This window comes from Amblyomma mixtum, chromosome 5, assembly GCF_055824585.1.
Source record: "Amblyomma mixtum isolate Tamu chromosome 5, ASM5582458v1, whole genome shotgun sequence".
NCBI classification, from domain to species: domain Eukaryota; kingdom Metazoa; phylum Arthropoda; class Arachnida; order Ixodida; family Ixodidae; genus Amblyomma; species Amblyomma mixtum.
Genome location: NC_143016.1, coordinates 193809342 through 193825271, shown reverse-complemented (window position 1 = coordinate 193825271; position 15930 = coordinate 193809342). Strand labels below are relative to the sequence as shown.

General features: G+C 49.6%; 1 protein-coding gene across 1 annotated transcript in view; it reads left to right on the top strand.

Moving 5' to 3' along the window:
• LOC149345310 (uncharacterized) overlaps window positions 1–15930 on the top strand; it is a 67997-nt gene that overhangs the window by 38592 nt on the left and 13475 nt on the right. Inside the window, exon 5 of the mRNA XM_089547400.1 lies at window positions 3847–3963. Within this exon, the coding sequence (XP_089403526.1) occupies window positions 3847–3963 (117 nt within the window). The remainder of the gene's footprint in view (window positions 1–3846; window positions 3964–15930) is intronic.

Sequence of the window (15930 nt, the reverse complement as noted above, 5' to 3'; positions counted from 1 at the left end):
AAGGTGGGCCCCCGTTTCTCTACTGTCGCGACGTCATCGTGTCACGTGGTGTGACGTCATGTATCACGTGATTTGGAGGCGCATAACCACTGTGAAGGGCTGAAGTGGTAGCTAAAGTAGCATGCTTCGCATAAAACATGAGCTAATGCAAAATTATCGCCCCCATTTGAAAAGGCCACGGGCACATACAGAAACCACTATAGCTATTCTGCTGCATGGGCTGAAGGAAATGTGCTATGCGTATTTAAAATTGGTCGGAGGGGTCCCATGCATTCCTAAACAGGAATTATATTCCACCCTCATTTCACTAAGATTAAAGGTACACAAAATAAGCACAGTGTAAACATCTTCCAGCATCATGTGTGTCCACTCTACCTTCATCCTTGTTATCTACGCTGATCTGGAACCCTTCTGTTGCCCTTAAATCTGCCCCTGCGTCGTGTCTAATTTTCCTTTCTTGCATTGATAAAAGAACTGGCTTTATGAAAAGCACACAGCCAGGGGGTTCACTCCTAAGCCCTGTAGTGCAGCTATCACCTTTGGGAATCCCAAGCTTCACACAGGTGAGGTCAAGAGTTCAGTTGCCCAGAAGCTGATAGGATGCAGTGCGCCCATTTTGTCTAGTGCTGCAGACAAGTGACATCTGCGAGAAAAAATATAGCTGCTAATAATCAGAAGAAGACATGCACTTATCACAACTTTCATACATCACCTTGGTCTATTAGCTAGCGGTGAAGACCATTCTCAGAGCTAACAGGATAGTCAATTATGTAGATTAGTAGCAGTATGCAGATTATTGCATGAAATATTTCCTAATATCACCTAATGTGCTCAAGATGCATACTCTCCAAATTTATTGTTAACAAGTCAGCTTTCTGTATCCAATAAAGCAGTTTACGTGGGGGAAGAGTGGTTAGTTAGCCTGGCAAAGACAGCTGAGTGTGCTTCCATTCCATGATTATTGTAAATGGCTGACTTGCTAGTCAACATTTTGGAAGTAGCAAAAAGTCCACTTTTTACATTAACATTTTCTGGCATAGCTGTCCATTCAAGCTTTTTAGTCCCATGTTTCTTGCACAAAACAGGCAAACTAATCAGGAATCTTCTGAACTCTTACACACTAGAACGTTATTTGGTGCTTTTAACTCTGCCAGAACCCGGAAGTTTTTTTTACAATCAACGTTTCTCAGAAAATGAAATTATGAAGCCATCTGCGCACTTTCTATTGCATAGACCACTGTGAAAAGAATAACCAAGTTGGTTGTCAGATAAGCACAAACTAAAAAGATTATTTCACTAAATGCATTTGTCTAAACACACCCACAACGCAAAATTCTCACAGAATAGATTTGTCGATGCACTCATAAGCCGCTTACAGCAACCATTATTGGCTCAAATAAAGAAACGGGATGCTCCGAGTGATCCCTTACCTGAACAGGCTGGCAGGGCCAATGGGGATCTTATGATACATCAATGCGAAATGCAAGCCGAGTTGTTTCTTGGTGAATGCTGTATGAAAGAAAAATAAAATCAGCACATCACGAATGGAAAACTGCAAGGTGAGTCATTGTTGATAAAGCAGTATGCATGTCACAGGACACACTTTGTGCACAAATGAAATGGCTGTATGATACAAACTAACAGGCGTTTTTAATACTCCGCCCATTAGTTCTCAGGCTGCCTTATACTGGTGGAGAAAAAATCTTTATGTCAGTGACGAAAGGGCGTCATTTTTTCTTTTCCTTTTCTTCTTTCCCGGAATCGCTGCAGTGGTCTTTTAAATGAGAATATCCAGAATCTGACAGTGAGCTGATGGAAGCACACTTCATCCGTAAAAAAACAATCACAATGTAAGAGCTAGCCTTCCTTGTTGCTAGTTGGAAAAGTGGGCCGCTTTCTAAATAATTCATGATATTAACGTTGAGGGAAAGTCAAATGATTAGCTGAAATTGAAATTGAAATTGAAAATTTCAATTTATAAATCTAAGAGTAACCCCTTGAAAGTGGTTGTGCAAGTGCTCTGGGATCTGTAACGTCACATGACTTTGATGGATAAAATTTGTACTCTTTCAATAGAAACTGCAGTTGCGTGTCCGCGCTCGTGTGTGGTGTCTCTTTCTTTTCTTCTTTGTTTTCGTTTTGCGCTGTACCGCCTACAATGAACAAATTTTGCTATTAGGTTGACCTCACCTACGTCAGCAAAGCGGCTGTGGCTACCTTCGAAGAGGGGCAAAAATTCCTTCGCCACTTCCAAGCTCAGTGGCGATGCAAATAAAATTGTGAAAATTTAATAAAGTAATTTTCATTACTTTTGGCAGGTAGTTGCATTTATTTTCATTTATTCCACGCACTGAAGTACATGAGGGGCTGAGAGAAAAAAGTTGCTTTGTGGGCAGCTTGACAAGCTCGCACCCCCTTATACGCAATGGGCTAGGCAGACAGCACAAGCGGTACGTGAAACAGAAACAGCACAATTTGTGAACACAACTGCCTGAAAAAATCATTTCATATCGAGACACATGGCAAGATTCTATAAATGCAGCAATAATATACAAAATTCATGAAGCAAAAAAAGGCGCTACGTCCTTAACTGAGATGTTACAAAAGATTTTTGAAATGTACAAAACCCCAATACATAGGGCGTACACAACCAAATTTACGTGCATCAGAATACATATGAAATAATACAAGTCAAGCGTGCAACACATTAACGTTTCTTATTGAGATGATTATTTAACAGTCTTGGAATTATGTTCGACAGCATTTGCATTCCGTAATTTCTTCTTGATGCATGAACCTCGCAGTTTTGTGCCGTTTATGATGTTGATAGTTTTTGCTTGTTAGCCAACTGTTATAGGAAGTTATTTTACTTTTATCTTTTATTAGGACTCTACACAGACCAAAATCGTAATAATGTTCCATGTTTACTAAGTTCAGTTGTTTAATCAGTGCAGTGGTTGAACATTGACGGAGTGAGTTTGAGAATATCCTTATAAATTTACTTTGAGGACGACTAATTGTAATGTAATGTCATTATTGTTAAGAGGAGTAACTTTAATGTAACTTAATTACTTTTTCTAGGATTTGTAGGGAAGTAATTAGTAATGTCGAACGAGCGGTCTCCGCACTGCAGCCTTCCATCGTTTTCCTCCGCTGGGTCCCTGGGCATTCAGGGATTGACGGCAATGAGCTGGCCCATCAGCTCGCCCGCGACACACTTTTCCGGGCACCGTTGATCCCCTGGCCCAAGCCCTCGGAGGACGGTGGGAGACTCACCCTTCGCCGCACCATAAAAGAGGTCTACCTTGAGCTCCGCCTCGACAAACGCCTTTACCCTCCCCCTCATCCATCACTCACGGTGCCGGAGTCTCGCCTTCTTCGGCACATTCAGATGAATGCAGTTATCACCCCGTCCCGCCTCTTCCTCTATCGCTATCGATCGGACCCTTCCTGTCCCAACTGCCCCTGTATCTATGCGGACCTGGCCCATTGCCTATTCTATTGCCCGGCTGCTCAGCAGTCGGGTTCCTTTCCCCCACCCTCTCTATCCATCACCACCTGGCTCGACTGGCTTGGCGCTGAAGGGGAAGAAGAACAGCGGCTTCTGGTCGCCCAGGCGGTCGAAATGCTCGGCCTGTAAATTATGGTTGATTAAAAGTCTTTTACTACTACTACTACTACTTTTCAAAAGTAATTTTGCTATGTATGCAGTCGTTGCTTGCGAGTAAGCTTTCGTTTCCACATTTCGTGCAGGCTTCAGGTAAAGCATTGCGTTATCTCGGCGCTGCGGCTGCTTGTGCGAGTCTGCTGCCGACGTGACAGCCGCACATGTTTGATTTCTCGCAGGCAGGTCCGGAGCCCGGAGGCCGTGAAGGCGCTGCGCTGTCCGCCCCATCCGCTCAGCGACATCGTGACGGCGCTGAAGACTAGCGCTCCTCGCCAGGACGCCGTCAGTCGAGAGCCGTCAGTATTATTGCTCGCTTTGTTGCCGTCTCCGAACGCCTGGCCTCCCACTGTGCAGTTGTGCGCAGTCGCTGCCGAAGCCGCATAAGCGCACCTTACCAGAACACACGATAACGCATGGAAGGATGCGGGGGAGAGCTGCCTGTAGCCTCGTGCCAGGCGACCACAGTGATCTCTGTTGCTACCTTCAAAGCACTAGCTGCACTGTCCTAGTTTTCCGTTTTCCGCTGATGTCGCTGTCGTCGTGCTGTCGACACGCGCCATTACGCAGCGGAAACAACTGTGTACAAATGAGCAAAGCTGCCGGCTCGGGGTTCAGGCCACTCTGTCCTGGACTCCAACTTCGGAAACCGAACTAGAACTGCAGACGCCAACATCCAGCCGCGAATCCGTCAACAGCGGGTATCTTTGTCTGATCAGTTAAGAGTGGCAGTCATGCGTGACCATTTTGCAGATCGGTTAACGCGGACCACTCGCGTAGGGCCCTCACGGTTAGTGGCTGTAATTTTACGCCGTGTGTAATTCTTATCTCTTTCCTCAGTTTCGCGCCGTTATTGATGACGTCCGCAAGCCCATCCCCAGTCACCCATCCGATAAAATGCGCCTCCCACATACAAGCCGTGCACGTGCCACACGGCATTTTGCGCATACGTGGTGGATGTTCTAACCGCTAGGCCACTGCTGTGCTGGCCCAGTGGGTATGACATCCACTTTAATATATCAGCTCTAATGTGTCGATTTGTTCATTGAAAACAGTGCAAAAGACAAGGGAATTGACAAAGAAAGACACACAAAGACCATTTGTTCACAATCACAACCCACCCAACGTTGGATTATTCCTGTTACAAACTCGTAACCGCCCTATAATCTTCTTTGATGTGAAAAAAGTGCTAGCGCCTCGCCATAAAGTTGATATCTGTCAAAGTGAAGTCTCCAACCCAAGCAAGGAGCCTCCAGTTTTACCCTGCAGAAGCACCAGCTACCTTCCTACCACCCACCATTATAGGGGGCGCCCGCTTACTTAGCGCCAACCGGGATCTACTGCCCCACTTCACCCTTGCCCATCTTCACCCGCCACAAGACCTGCACCTGCTAGAAGCACACGCAGCAGCAGGTGACGGAAAAGTGACGGCCAAATAGAACTCAAAGCTGAAATGGAAAAGCCCTGCAGCCACCCACCCACACACCACTCCTCTGGACCCGCGTTTGGCCACATTCGCCCTCGGAATAAAATCGATCGCGCGTGTGAAACCTGGGATTGGAGTAGAAACATTCAGTGGAGTAAAAGCTTCAAACTAATAATCAGAGGGTAAGTCCAACTGTTTTCAAACAAGTGTCGCATGAGATATCCGATCGTCCCACATTTTTCTTTAAATTTGCTCATTCTGTCCGCTACGGCTTTGTACAAAGCGGGCGAGCCTTCGCAATAAAATACAAGTAATGAAACGCAACATGATAATTCATATGGCAGAAAACAAACCTCTGAGCTACCTTACAGAAATCTGCGTCTTGAATGCATGACAGCGTAATTTTCACTTCGAGGGAACCAAGCTTGGAGGAAGAAAACGCATTGGAAGCCAGTCATTTTTTCATAGATGGGGGATAATGACATCTAATTACGTGCTGCATTAACTTAGTATTCACCAGTTTCACATAAGTTGGAAGATCTAATGGCGCAGATTTCTAGAAGAGCAATTGCCAAGCGGCTCTATGCGGCTTACCTTCCACCACAGTTCTGAAGTTTGTATTTTCTTTAGCAGTGTTAGTATATAGAACAAACATTTCTCCATTTACAATAAAACTAATTGCATTTTTGTGAGCGAGTTAGAGTTAAGCGATATTTTTTTCCGATATGCTGATCCTGCACTTCTGCAGGTATTCAAGCTTAGACCTTAAACTTAGTACACAGCCAGCTTTGTACAGTTGGGATCATTTGAACTTTTATGATCATAATTCACAGGGTTCTTCAAAGCTCAATTGCGAATATCAAACCTGTGAGGACAATGCAGGTTTGCTGCTCAGAATGGCTCATAGGTGATTCTAGCTCACTACCTAGTACATTTACAAAACACTTAATTACGCAGCGTGCGCAATTTATTTTCTACGTGATATGTAGCGGTGCAGTTTGATCTTTCTTTTTCTCCATTTCTAAACGCTGACAGTGTCCACGATTGCCGGAATGCATGATTGGCAAGATGATTGAGAAAGACGAAGCGCCGCCGCGCTGCACGAGATCGCTTCGGTTGGACTGGCTATCATTTGCGTCGCCCGCCGTGGACTCCACTCCCTGTTTTTATTGGTGCCCAAACCCCATTTCACTTGGTGAAGGTGCGAAGGGAGGTGCGCTCTCGCACTCGGAGCCTCTGGCGGCTTTGACGTCTGACTCCGAACAGTTGCCACTGCTGCCCTAAATGAAGCAGTTTGTCCGGGAAAAAGTTGCTCGCCAGCTCTCTCTCTCTCTCTCGCCCACCCAAGTCCGGAGGCTTCCTCTCCCCGCATGCCTTCGCTGCATGCAGCTCTTGCAGCCCTCCCTGAACTCCCTTCCGTCCCTCCTTTGACGTCCGCCGGAGCCGCGGCACATTATAACAATTCCTGGGGCGACGCTTCTGACGCACGCCACAGCGGCTGCGCGGCTTCGGCCTGTGGCGTTTACACCGTGACAGCCTGCCCTACGCCCGGCATCGGCTCTGCAAGCGGCTGAACTTCACCCTCACCCTCCGCCACGCTACAACCCTTGCAGCATACCGGAAAATCGTATCTGCTTTTGGTGCGGTTTCCCAGGAGATGTACCTGCCTGTGTCGTCGTCAGATGGTTGCCCCTCCCGAGATTGCGCCTTCTGTCCGCTCACCTCAGCTGCTCCACGTCCGAATGCGTACGCCAACGAGCAGCGTCCTCATACGACCCGTCGTTCCCCGTCACCACGTCGCCGTTCCCTGTGCGCCGTCGGCTTACATCCGCTGACGAAGGAAACTAAGTTACCCAATCCCGGGGAAAGAACTGCGGCGCTCTTCGAACAGCCCAGACCTCATCTTTCCTGAACGAACATGCTAGCGGTGTCTGTCGACGGTCTGTATACGGGCTTGCCCACACGGATGCTGCTGCGCCGTGAGAGAGTGTGCCGTCGTTTACGCAAAGTGACATCATTTTCTGGTTTGTCGTTTCGCACTGCTACTGAAGAGAGGATCGCACCTTTGGCCGCATGCACAGCGCGAGTCGTCATTGATGATATTGTATACAGTGCCGAGTTCCTTGTCCCACCGTCTTGTTCCCACGATCTGATCCTCGGGTGGGACTTCCTCTCGAAAAATAACGCCGTGATCGATTGCCCCGCGCTGAGGTGGAGTTTTCTGCTTTGTGTGACGAACTGGTCGACGACGCCCATTTCGTGTGTCCGCAGAAGTTCACCGTCACTGAATGCGTCGGCGTCGCACTGGAGGCTTCAGCGATTGTGTCCCTCTCGGGTCCTGTGCAGGGTGTCCAACAGCAATTTTTTCGGGTGCGGTTCGGGCTCGGGTTTATGCCTTTCGGGTTCAGTTTCGGGTTCGGCTCCGGAGTAACTATTCCTTCCGGTTTGAACCGGCTCGGATCGCACCGAACCGGTTCAAACGGGTTGAGACCATAAAAATTCTTAACGTAGATGGTTTTGATTGCACCTTATTATGGTGTTTACTTTTGTGTGTCATATCAGTATGTAAAACAAAAACTGCAAAATTTCATCAATGCGAGAAGTTCTGACTTTACTCATTTTAATTTGCTGTCCGCAGTAAAAAAGATAAACTTACGGTAAGAGCCATGAAAACAAATGCACTCAAAATTAGTGCACATGTATACGCCAGAATCTATCTGATGAGGTGCATACGAAGAACTGATAGATTTTGCATCTACAAAACCCTTCAGCTTGGGCAGTTTCGGAGACCCCGTCGCACGAGTTATAGGTCTCTCCTAAAGCTCTTGTCGATCGGGGATTTCTCTTGCGCGGAGTACTTACGCTGCTGCCGCCAGTACCACCGTATGCACCCACTAGGAGAGGAAGTTGTCCTGTATCGGCAGGTATATACAGACAGCACATCTTTCCGACACCCCAAAACCGACTTGCCAGTCGGTTTACTTAACAAACGTTTACGTCACCTGTTCTGCATTACCTTTCTAAATCGTATTATACATCTCGTCCACCTATAGCTCATCATCATCATCATCATCAGCCTGACTACACCCACTGCAGGGCAAAGGCCTCTCCCTTAATTGTCTCTCAAATTAGCCCTGTCATCTGCCAGTTGCGGCCACTGTATCCCCGCAAACGTCTTAATCTCATCCGCCCACCTAAATATCGGCCGTCCCCTGCTACGTTTGCCTTCTCTTGGAATCCACTCCGTTACCCTTAAGGACCAGCGGTTATCTTGCCTTCGCATTACATGCCCTGCCCAAGCCCATTTCATCCTTTTGATTTCAACTAGGATGTCATTAACCCGCGTTTGTTCCCTCACAGCTCGATTGAGAACCTCGCAAAATACTTCAACAAGTGCTGGAGGGCGGCCGCGCTACCAAAGCAGTGGAAGACAGCCAAGACTATCCTGATACCCAAGCCGGGGAAGCCACCGGACACGGACAACCTTCGGCCCATCTCGCTCACGTCCTGCGTGGGCAAGGTGCTGGAGCACGTCCTGCTCAACAGGTGGCAAGACTACCTGGAACGAGAAGGGCTGTATCCGGCCACGGTGATCGGCTTTAGACAGCACCTCAGCACGCAGGAAGCGCTGCTGCAGCTCAAATACCAAATCATAGACAATGGCGGCAGCGCCCGCGACAACAAGGCAATCCTGGGTCTCGACCTAAAGAGCGCCTTTGATAATGTGAAACACTCGGCGATTCTGTCCCAAGTCTCTAAGCTCAACATGGGCGAAAGATCCTACAACTACATCAAGGACTTCCTCACGGACAGGACCGCCCAGCTACGAGCAGGCGACCTACAAACGCAAGAGAAGAAGCTCGGGAGCACCGGCACACCGCAGGGATCGGTCATTTCGCCGATGCTGTTCAACCTGGTAATGATCGGAGTGGCCGAGAAGCTCGCGGACATCGAAGACGTCAGGCACACCATCTACGCGGACGATATCACACTGTGGGTGACCGGCGGCAGCGACGCCCACATCGAGGGCGCTCTGCAAGCCGCCGTCGACGCGATAGAAGACCACCTGGAAGGCACCGGCTTGAGATGTTCGCCGAGCAAATCGGAGCTCCTCATACTCCCACCTACCAACAATGGCAGATGCAAGACCAGACAACGCGAATGCGAAAAAATCAGAATCGTAACCAAATCCGGCAACGTGATCCCCGAGGTCAGCAAAATCAGGATCCTAGGCATGGTCATCGAAAAGCATGGAAGAAACGGCGAAACCATCGCCCGTCTCACGGCAAAAGCGGCCAACGCTATGCGACTCCTCAAAAGAGTCACTTCCCGGAAGGCTGGCATGAGAGAGGAGAGCCTAATCAGGCTCGTCCAATCCTTCGTCATCAGCCACGTCGCGTACATTGCAGCCTACCATAGATGGCTGCAACACGAACGCAACAAAATTAATGTAATCATCAGGAGAGCGTACAAGGCGGCGCTGGGCCTGTTCGAGTCCACGAGCACGACCCGCCTCTTACAACTCGGGATCCACAACACGCTCGAAGAAATAGCCGAAGCGCAACGGACCTCTCAACTGGAGCGGCTGTCCACGACCAAAGCCGGGAGGAAGATACTGGACGACCTGGGAATAGGACACTCGAACGATGCGGAGACAAAGCTCCCCGTCCCCGAAGAGGTCCGACGCCAGACCAGAATCGACCCCATACCCAAGAACATGAACCCCGAGTATAACAAGGAAAGAAGAGCGGCGAGGGCCAAGGCTTTCATCGACCTGCACGCCAACGACGAGCACGCGCGGTACGTGGACGCGGCCGAATACCAACGGAACGCCTTCGCAGCGGTCGTCATAGAGGCGTCGACCGGCGCCACGAGGACGGCAGCGAGCGTGAGAGGCGCCGGAGCGGAACAAGCGGAGGAGGTGGCCATCGCCCTGGCCATCGCCGACGCAGACTGCTACACGGTGCTGAGTGACTCGAGACAGGCGGTGCGAAACTTCGCCAAAGGCCAAGTCTGCAGGGAGGCCGAGCGCGTACTACGAGCGACTAAACTGCAAGACAGAAGAGTAAGAATCAAGTGGTTTCCGGCGCACGCGGGCGACGCGTCGGAACGCAGTGCGAACCACAATGAGACGGCACACGCAGCGGCGCGAGCGCTAACCAACCGCGCCCCGGCAACACACCGTCCGACGTGGTTCGGAGCCAAGGACCGCATGACCGACTACAGCGAAATCACGAAGGCCTACCGCCTGGCTCGCAGGACTCTCCCACCCCCGCACCCGAGGCTGAGTCGAGCGGAGGCGGTACTACTGAGACAGCTCCAGACCGGATCGCTACCGAGCCCGGGACTGATGCATCGCATGTACCCCGAGACCTACCCGACCGATACGTGTAGAGTCTGCCGGAGGGAGCCGGCAGATCAGACGCACATCTTGTGGGACTGCATCAGAAATCCAAAGGAAGCAAGATCAGGAACAATCCCGCCGCGGCTGGAGGCAGCAGCGAAGAGCAACGACCATGACCAACAGCTATGGGCCGTCCAGCAGGTCCTCGGGGCGCTCGAAAGGCAGGGACCCAGCGAGCCGGCAACGGCGAGCGGAGACCCGCGCCGAGTAACGGCAGCCTCGTAGACGACGTAGACCCTCGTCGGGGCGCGCGAGCGCCCAACTGCAGGCACAAATAAAGTTTACTCCAATCCAATCCAAATCCCTCACCCACTCCGCCCTCTTCCGATCTCTTAATATTACACCTATCATTTTTCTTTCCATAGCTCACTGCGTTGTTCTTAACTTAAGCTGAACCCTCTTTGTTAGCCTCCACGTTTCCGCCCCATAGGTGAGTACCGGTAACATACAGATGTTGTATATTATGCGAAGCATATTGCTAGAGCTATGCCCCACGCCGTCACCGTGGCTGTACGCGTCCAACCACGTCAGATGAGAAACAGGTCCCCCACCTCGCGCCGTCGCTCGGAGCTGTACGCGACCAAGCACGTGACACGATGACGTCACACCACGTGACAGGATGACGTCACACCACGTGACACGGTGACGTCATGACAGATGAGAAACAGGTCCCCCACCTCGCGCCGTCGCTCTGAGCTGTCCGCGACCAACCACGTGACACGATGACATCACGACAGATCGCCGTCACGCACTGGGAGAGGGAGAACGATGCCATCGCACAGACGCCGGAATGTCCTCGAGCGGCATTCCCGCGCATTTCGAACGCGCGTTCACACTCGGTGTAGGTGAAACGCTCACTCCACCGGGCAGGCGGTCGCGGCTTCCGTGGCAATCCAGGCGCTCACCCAACGCGCGTCTCGGGGTTAGTCGGCGTTCCGCTGTAGCCATGCCGTTGTCTTCCCCCACGACGAAGGCTTCTAGTGGTTGTATTAAAATGACCAAGTATTCAACCAAGGAAAGCCATGTATTACCAAGCCTATCCATCAATATGCTTCGCATCTGACAAGGCTTAACCTTAGCTAAGCCTCAGCCATTTTTTCTCTTGAGGGAAACTGCCATTCATGATTTTAGAGAACCTGCCATATGCGCTCCACCCCATTCTTATTCTTCTAGTTCCCTCTCATGATCCGGATCTGCGGTCGCTACCTGCCCTAAGTAGACATATTCTCTTACTACTTCCGGCATTTATTTATTTATTCAAGTTACCCCTAAAGGCCCTCTAGAAGAGGGTACCAACTGCGAACTGCTGTTCCCTTGCTAAGCTGTTGAACATTACTTTGGTTTTCTGCATGTAATGTTCAACAGCCTAGCAAGGGAACAGCAGGGAACAGCGATAGCTCAGTTTTCATAAAAAACGCAGCTAATCGTGGCTTCTTGCTAGTACACTGCAAACGTAAGATTTTGGCCTATGCTGATGTTGTGGCCATCTCTTTCTGCGATAAAAAAATATGATATGATAAGGTTTGGATTGCTTGAGAGCCCTTCGTGCCTGTACGGATTCAAATTTGCCACATCTTCGTTGCGTCTTCGCCTTGTTACACTGTTGCGAGCGTTGTAATGCGCTAGGAGGAACGTAAATGCAGCACATAAATTTTTTTTGTGATTTTTGAGGGGCGGTGTGAAAGGGCTTCAATGCGTGGGCAGAATTGGTTGATAGTTTTATAGTCTGGTGGATCTTTCGTGCACTTTGTCCACCTGTTTGTTTCTTAATTTCTATTTTGAAAAAACCTCAAACCATCGCTTCCTGGCAGGTGTGCTTATTAGTCGACTAAATGCTCATCTGTCTCTTCTGTACATTGTCGCGGCAGAGTTTTGTGCTGGTACAGCCGATTTCCTCAATCATTGCTTTTCCTTAGAATACCTATGCGGCCTCTCGAGAAGGAAGCTGACAAAAGTTTTGATCGGTCATTCATTCCTCTACCCATACACCTGCAGCACTGCCTAGCCTTTCTTGATGCCGGAGTATTAAAGAGGGTTGAGTGGGTATAGATTCAGTAGTCCCCAAAAACATTTCCCAGACCTCAAACGTGGATCTTACGTGGTAGGACGAGCCTTCGAGCCAAAGGAACGTTTGTGCCGCTATTAGTGAACTGCTACATGTGCGGCCAACGAGCAACTAATGAACAACGCAATTATTTGTGTTGTGTTGTGATGATATCTTCGTTTGGGACATCGCATACTTCAGTGTATATCACGCCTAACACTATACTATTTCTGCCTGTGATGAAATACCCCCGAATTCGTTGTAAAATTTTTCTGTTAATAATACCGTTTGGCGCGTGGCAAAGCCGCATAAAGGCGGGGACACATGTCAGGCGGGCGCTCCGAATCCGGTCCGGCTCGCCGCGTCCGGCGGCGCCGCTCCGGCCAGCCGGCGACCGCCGGATGCGTCAAACCGCGTAGATATGTCCGGTGCACCGCCTCCGGCGAATGTCCGGCACGCCGCTCCGGCGGGCAGCGGCAGCCAATGCGAGCGCGCAGAGCGCCAACGTCACGATGACGTAGAGTTCGCGACGTCACAGGTGAGCACGACAGAGGTACCGTGGTGAGCGGTGTGTCGGCTGCTCAATTGTACGGTTAGTTTGACAGCGCTGTTTTCACCGAACACCATGTCTTCGTTCAAACAGTCCCGGATTTGGGAGAACGAACAAGGGGTGCCGAGTGTAGCACCTTTTTTGAGCGCTGGCCAGTCCCGAAGAGCCCGCGGCTGCGGCGTCGATACGAAACCACTAGGCCTAGCGACGACTAGGGCAGTCGGGGACTAGCGCGCAGTTCGTCGCCCGGCGTTGCCGCAGGCGATGTCGTTGCCGAAAGCTCCACTCTAGCACAGGCATGCTGTCGTTGCTCCAATCTAGGAAGCATCCTTTCTGGTAGCATGGCTGTTCTGTATTTTCTTGTGCGAACGTGAAGTAAGCCGAGCCTGCCGGTCGACCAGCCTGGATCGCGTCTGCTGGCGTCATAAAAACGAGCTAATGAGTGTTCTTGACATAAATAATAAACCCTGGGATAGGGAAATGAGAAAATTATATCATTTTTCTGGTTCATTGGCCAATACCGAGTTGCTGGTAAAAGTAACAACTGTGGTACGAGCGAATTAGTTGCGAGAACCGCCTCGCAGCTGCCGCTAGCTGGCCCGACGCTGGGGTCCGGCTCGACTGGCGCCCGCAAGCCGCTTCTGAAGGCGCCACGGAAACTGACCATACTATTATTTTATTGTGTGATGATGCTGTTGACAGCAAAGCGGAGTGAAGAATAGGCCTTGAATTATAGCGCAGGCGACTTCCGAAGCGCCGGCCCCTGCCGCTTCGATGCGGAGCAGGCTATAGGCCTAGCGACGACCACGGCAGACAGGCAGCAGCAGAGCTCGTCGCCCGGAGCGCCCGCGAGCGGTGCCGTTGCCGAAAGCTCGCAACATAAGCAGGCATGCTTTGTCGCCGCTCGAGTATAGCATGCAGTCTTTCTGATAACAAGGCGATGCCGTCTTTTCTTGCAATATTTGTACACCAAGCCAAGCAGCGCTCAGGCACCGCTGCGCGGCGGCGAAAAGCGACGCCGGTTGTGGGCGGAGCTTGGGTTGAGCGGCGCAGCGATGCTCACCGCTCCTTGTGTGTCCCTGCTTGCTGTGGTGCGGCAGTTCGGAAGCGGCGACCGGAGCGGCGCGCCGGACGCGTTGCCGGACATGTGTTCCCTGCTTAACAGATAAACACGAACAATCGCAGCGTTAAGAGAGGTCACTGCCCAGAGAACAGTGAACTTTAGCTCATAACGTATATGCTTCAACCTCCTGACTGGTTGCCCTTTCATGACGTGTGGGCCTTCCGGAATTTTTATTTACGGGTGGAGTAAGGGATTGATGGTGGCGAGAGGCCGTATGCCGAGATCGATGAATTTGACCTAGTCCAGTAAGGCACGAGGTGGTCAGGGAGGTTCCTAATATTCCATGCGCGAAGAATAAAAAGAATCTTCGAAGATGTCCGAGTAGCCTAAGGCATCAGTAAACGAAGCTTCTCTGTTGCGCCACCGCTGACTCCAGCGCAGAAGAAACGTGGTCCAAGTCGGAGCAACAACTTCTAGATTTACTAAACAATACCATGAAAACTGATATCAGTCAGTCAGATATTTCCCGCGCGCATAGAATTGGGCGTTTCGTAAGAGGGAAAACCCGTCCGCTTATAGCAAGTTTTTAAAACTACTAAACAAAAAAACTAGTCTTTTCAAAACGTGAGCTGTTGAAGAATACCGGAAAAGGAATGAGTGGAGACTTGTGCCAAGCCACGCGCAATATCAGAAAAAAATTAATAGAGTATGGCAAATCCAAGGGCAGCACATCTTTCAAACTCGGGTATAAAAAACTTTTTATCGAAGAAAAGTGCTACACATATTACGAGAATCGGGGTACTATCTATGAAATCGGCAATTCCTTTGAAGACACAACTGTAGACACGACTTAAAACAGAATTGAAAACACAACTGCAAACTCTAGCGAGGCTCATGGCAGACGTCTCCGCTCTGGTCGCGCGCGATCGGAAAGATAGGACGATCAGAGGGGCGGCGCTTCGAAAAAGCTTCGACTTCTCCCTCCTGTACACGAACATACATACATACATACATATAGGAATTTTATTGCAAGATATATATACACAGTACATAGCGTGTGCCCGCAGAAGCGCAAGCGCTTGTGGGTGGGCCACGGCAGTCACAACAGCATGCGGTGAATACAAAACGCTGAAATGCACACTTTACAATCCATAAAGAAAAAGAAGAAGAAGAAAGAAGAAAAAAAGCAATAACACAAAGTCGAAATATTACATATAGTTCAGTCAACAAATTTAGCGATTGAGAATTATGTAAAGCAAAGAAAATCTGCAGTTAATAAATGGAACACAAATTTAAAAACAAGATGGAAATTACAAAGCAAATCAGTATTTCCTTTCTTTGAAACTTTCAAACCACGCTTGCAGTCCAGATTTCACAGCCGTCAACGAATCACAACCAAACATCTTAGCAGGTAGTTTATTAAAATGGTAGGGTATATAGAACTGTCGTGTCCTTTTACCATAATGTGTGTAAACCCTGGGAACTTTATAACGCGCTATATGCCTAAGTGACTCTGGTTTTTTATCTGGCTGTTTAAACTGTGCTGAAAAGTAGTTTCTCAGAACTACCACCTGTAAGTACAAGTCATGCAGAGGAATAACTCCTGCTTTAACCATTCTGGTGTTATGGTCGGACTTCTCGTGAGCAGTGCCATACAATAAATTAGTGGAGATTCTGCACAGGAAACTATCTACCTTCTTAATCTTACAAGGTGCACAAGAACCATACACTGAAACGCCGTATCTAAGGATAGATTCTCCTAAAGATCTATACAAAGTC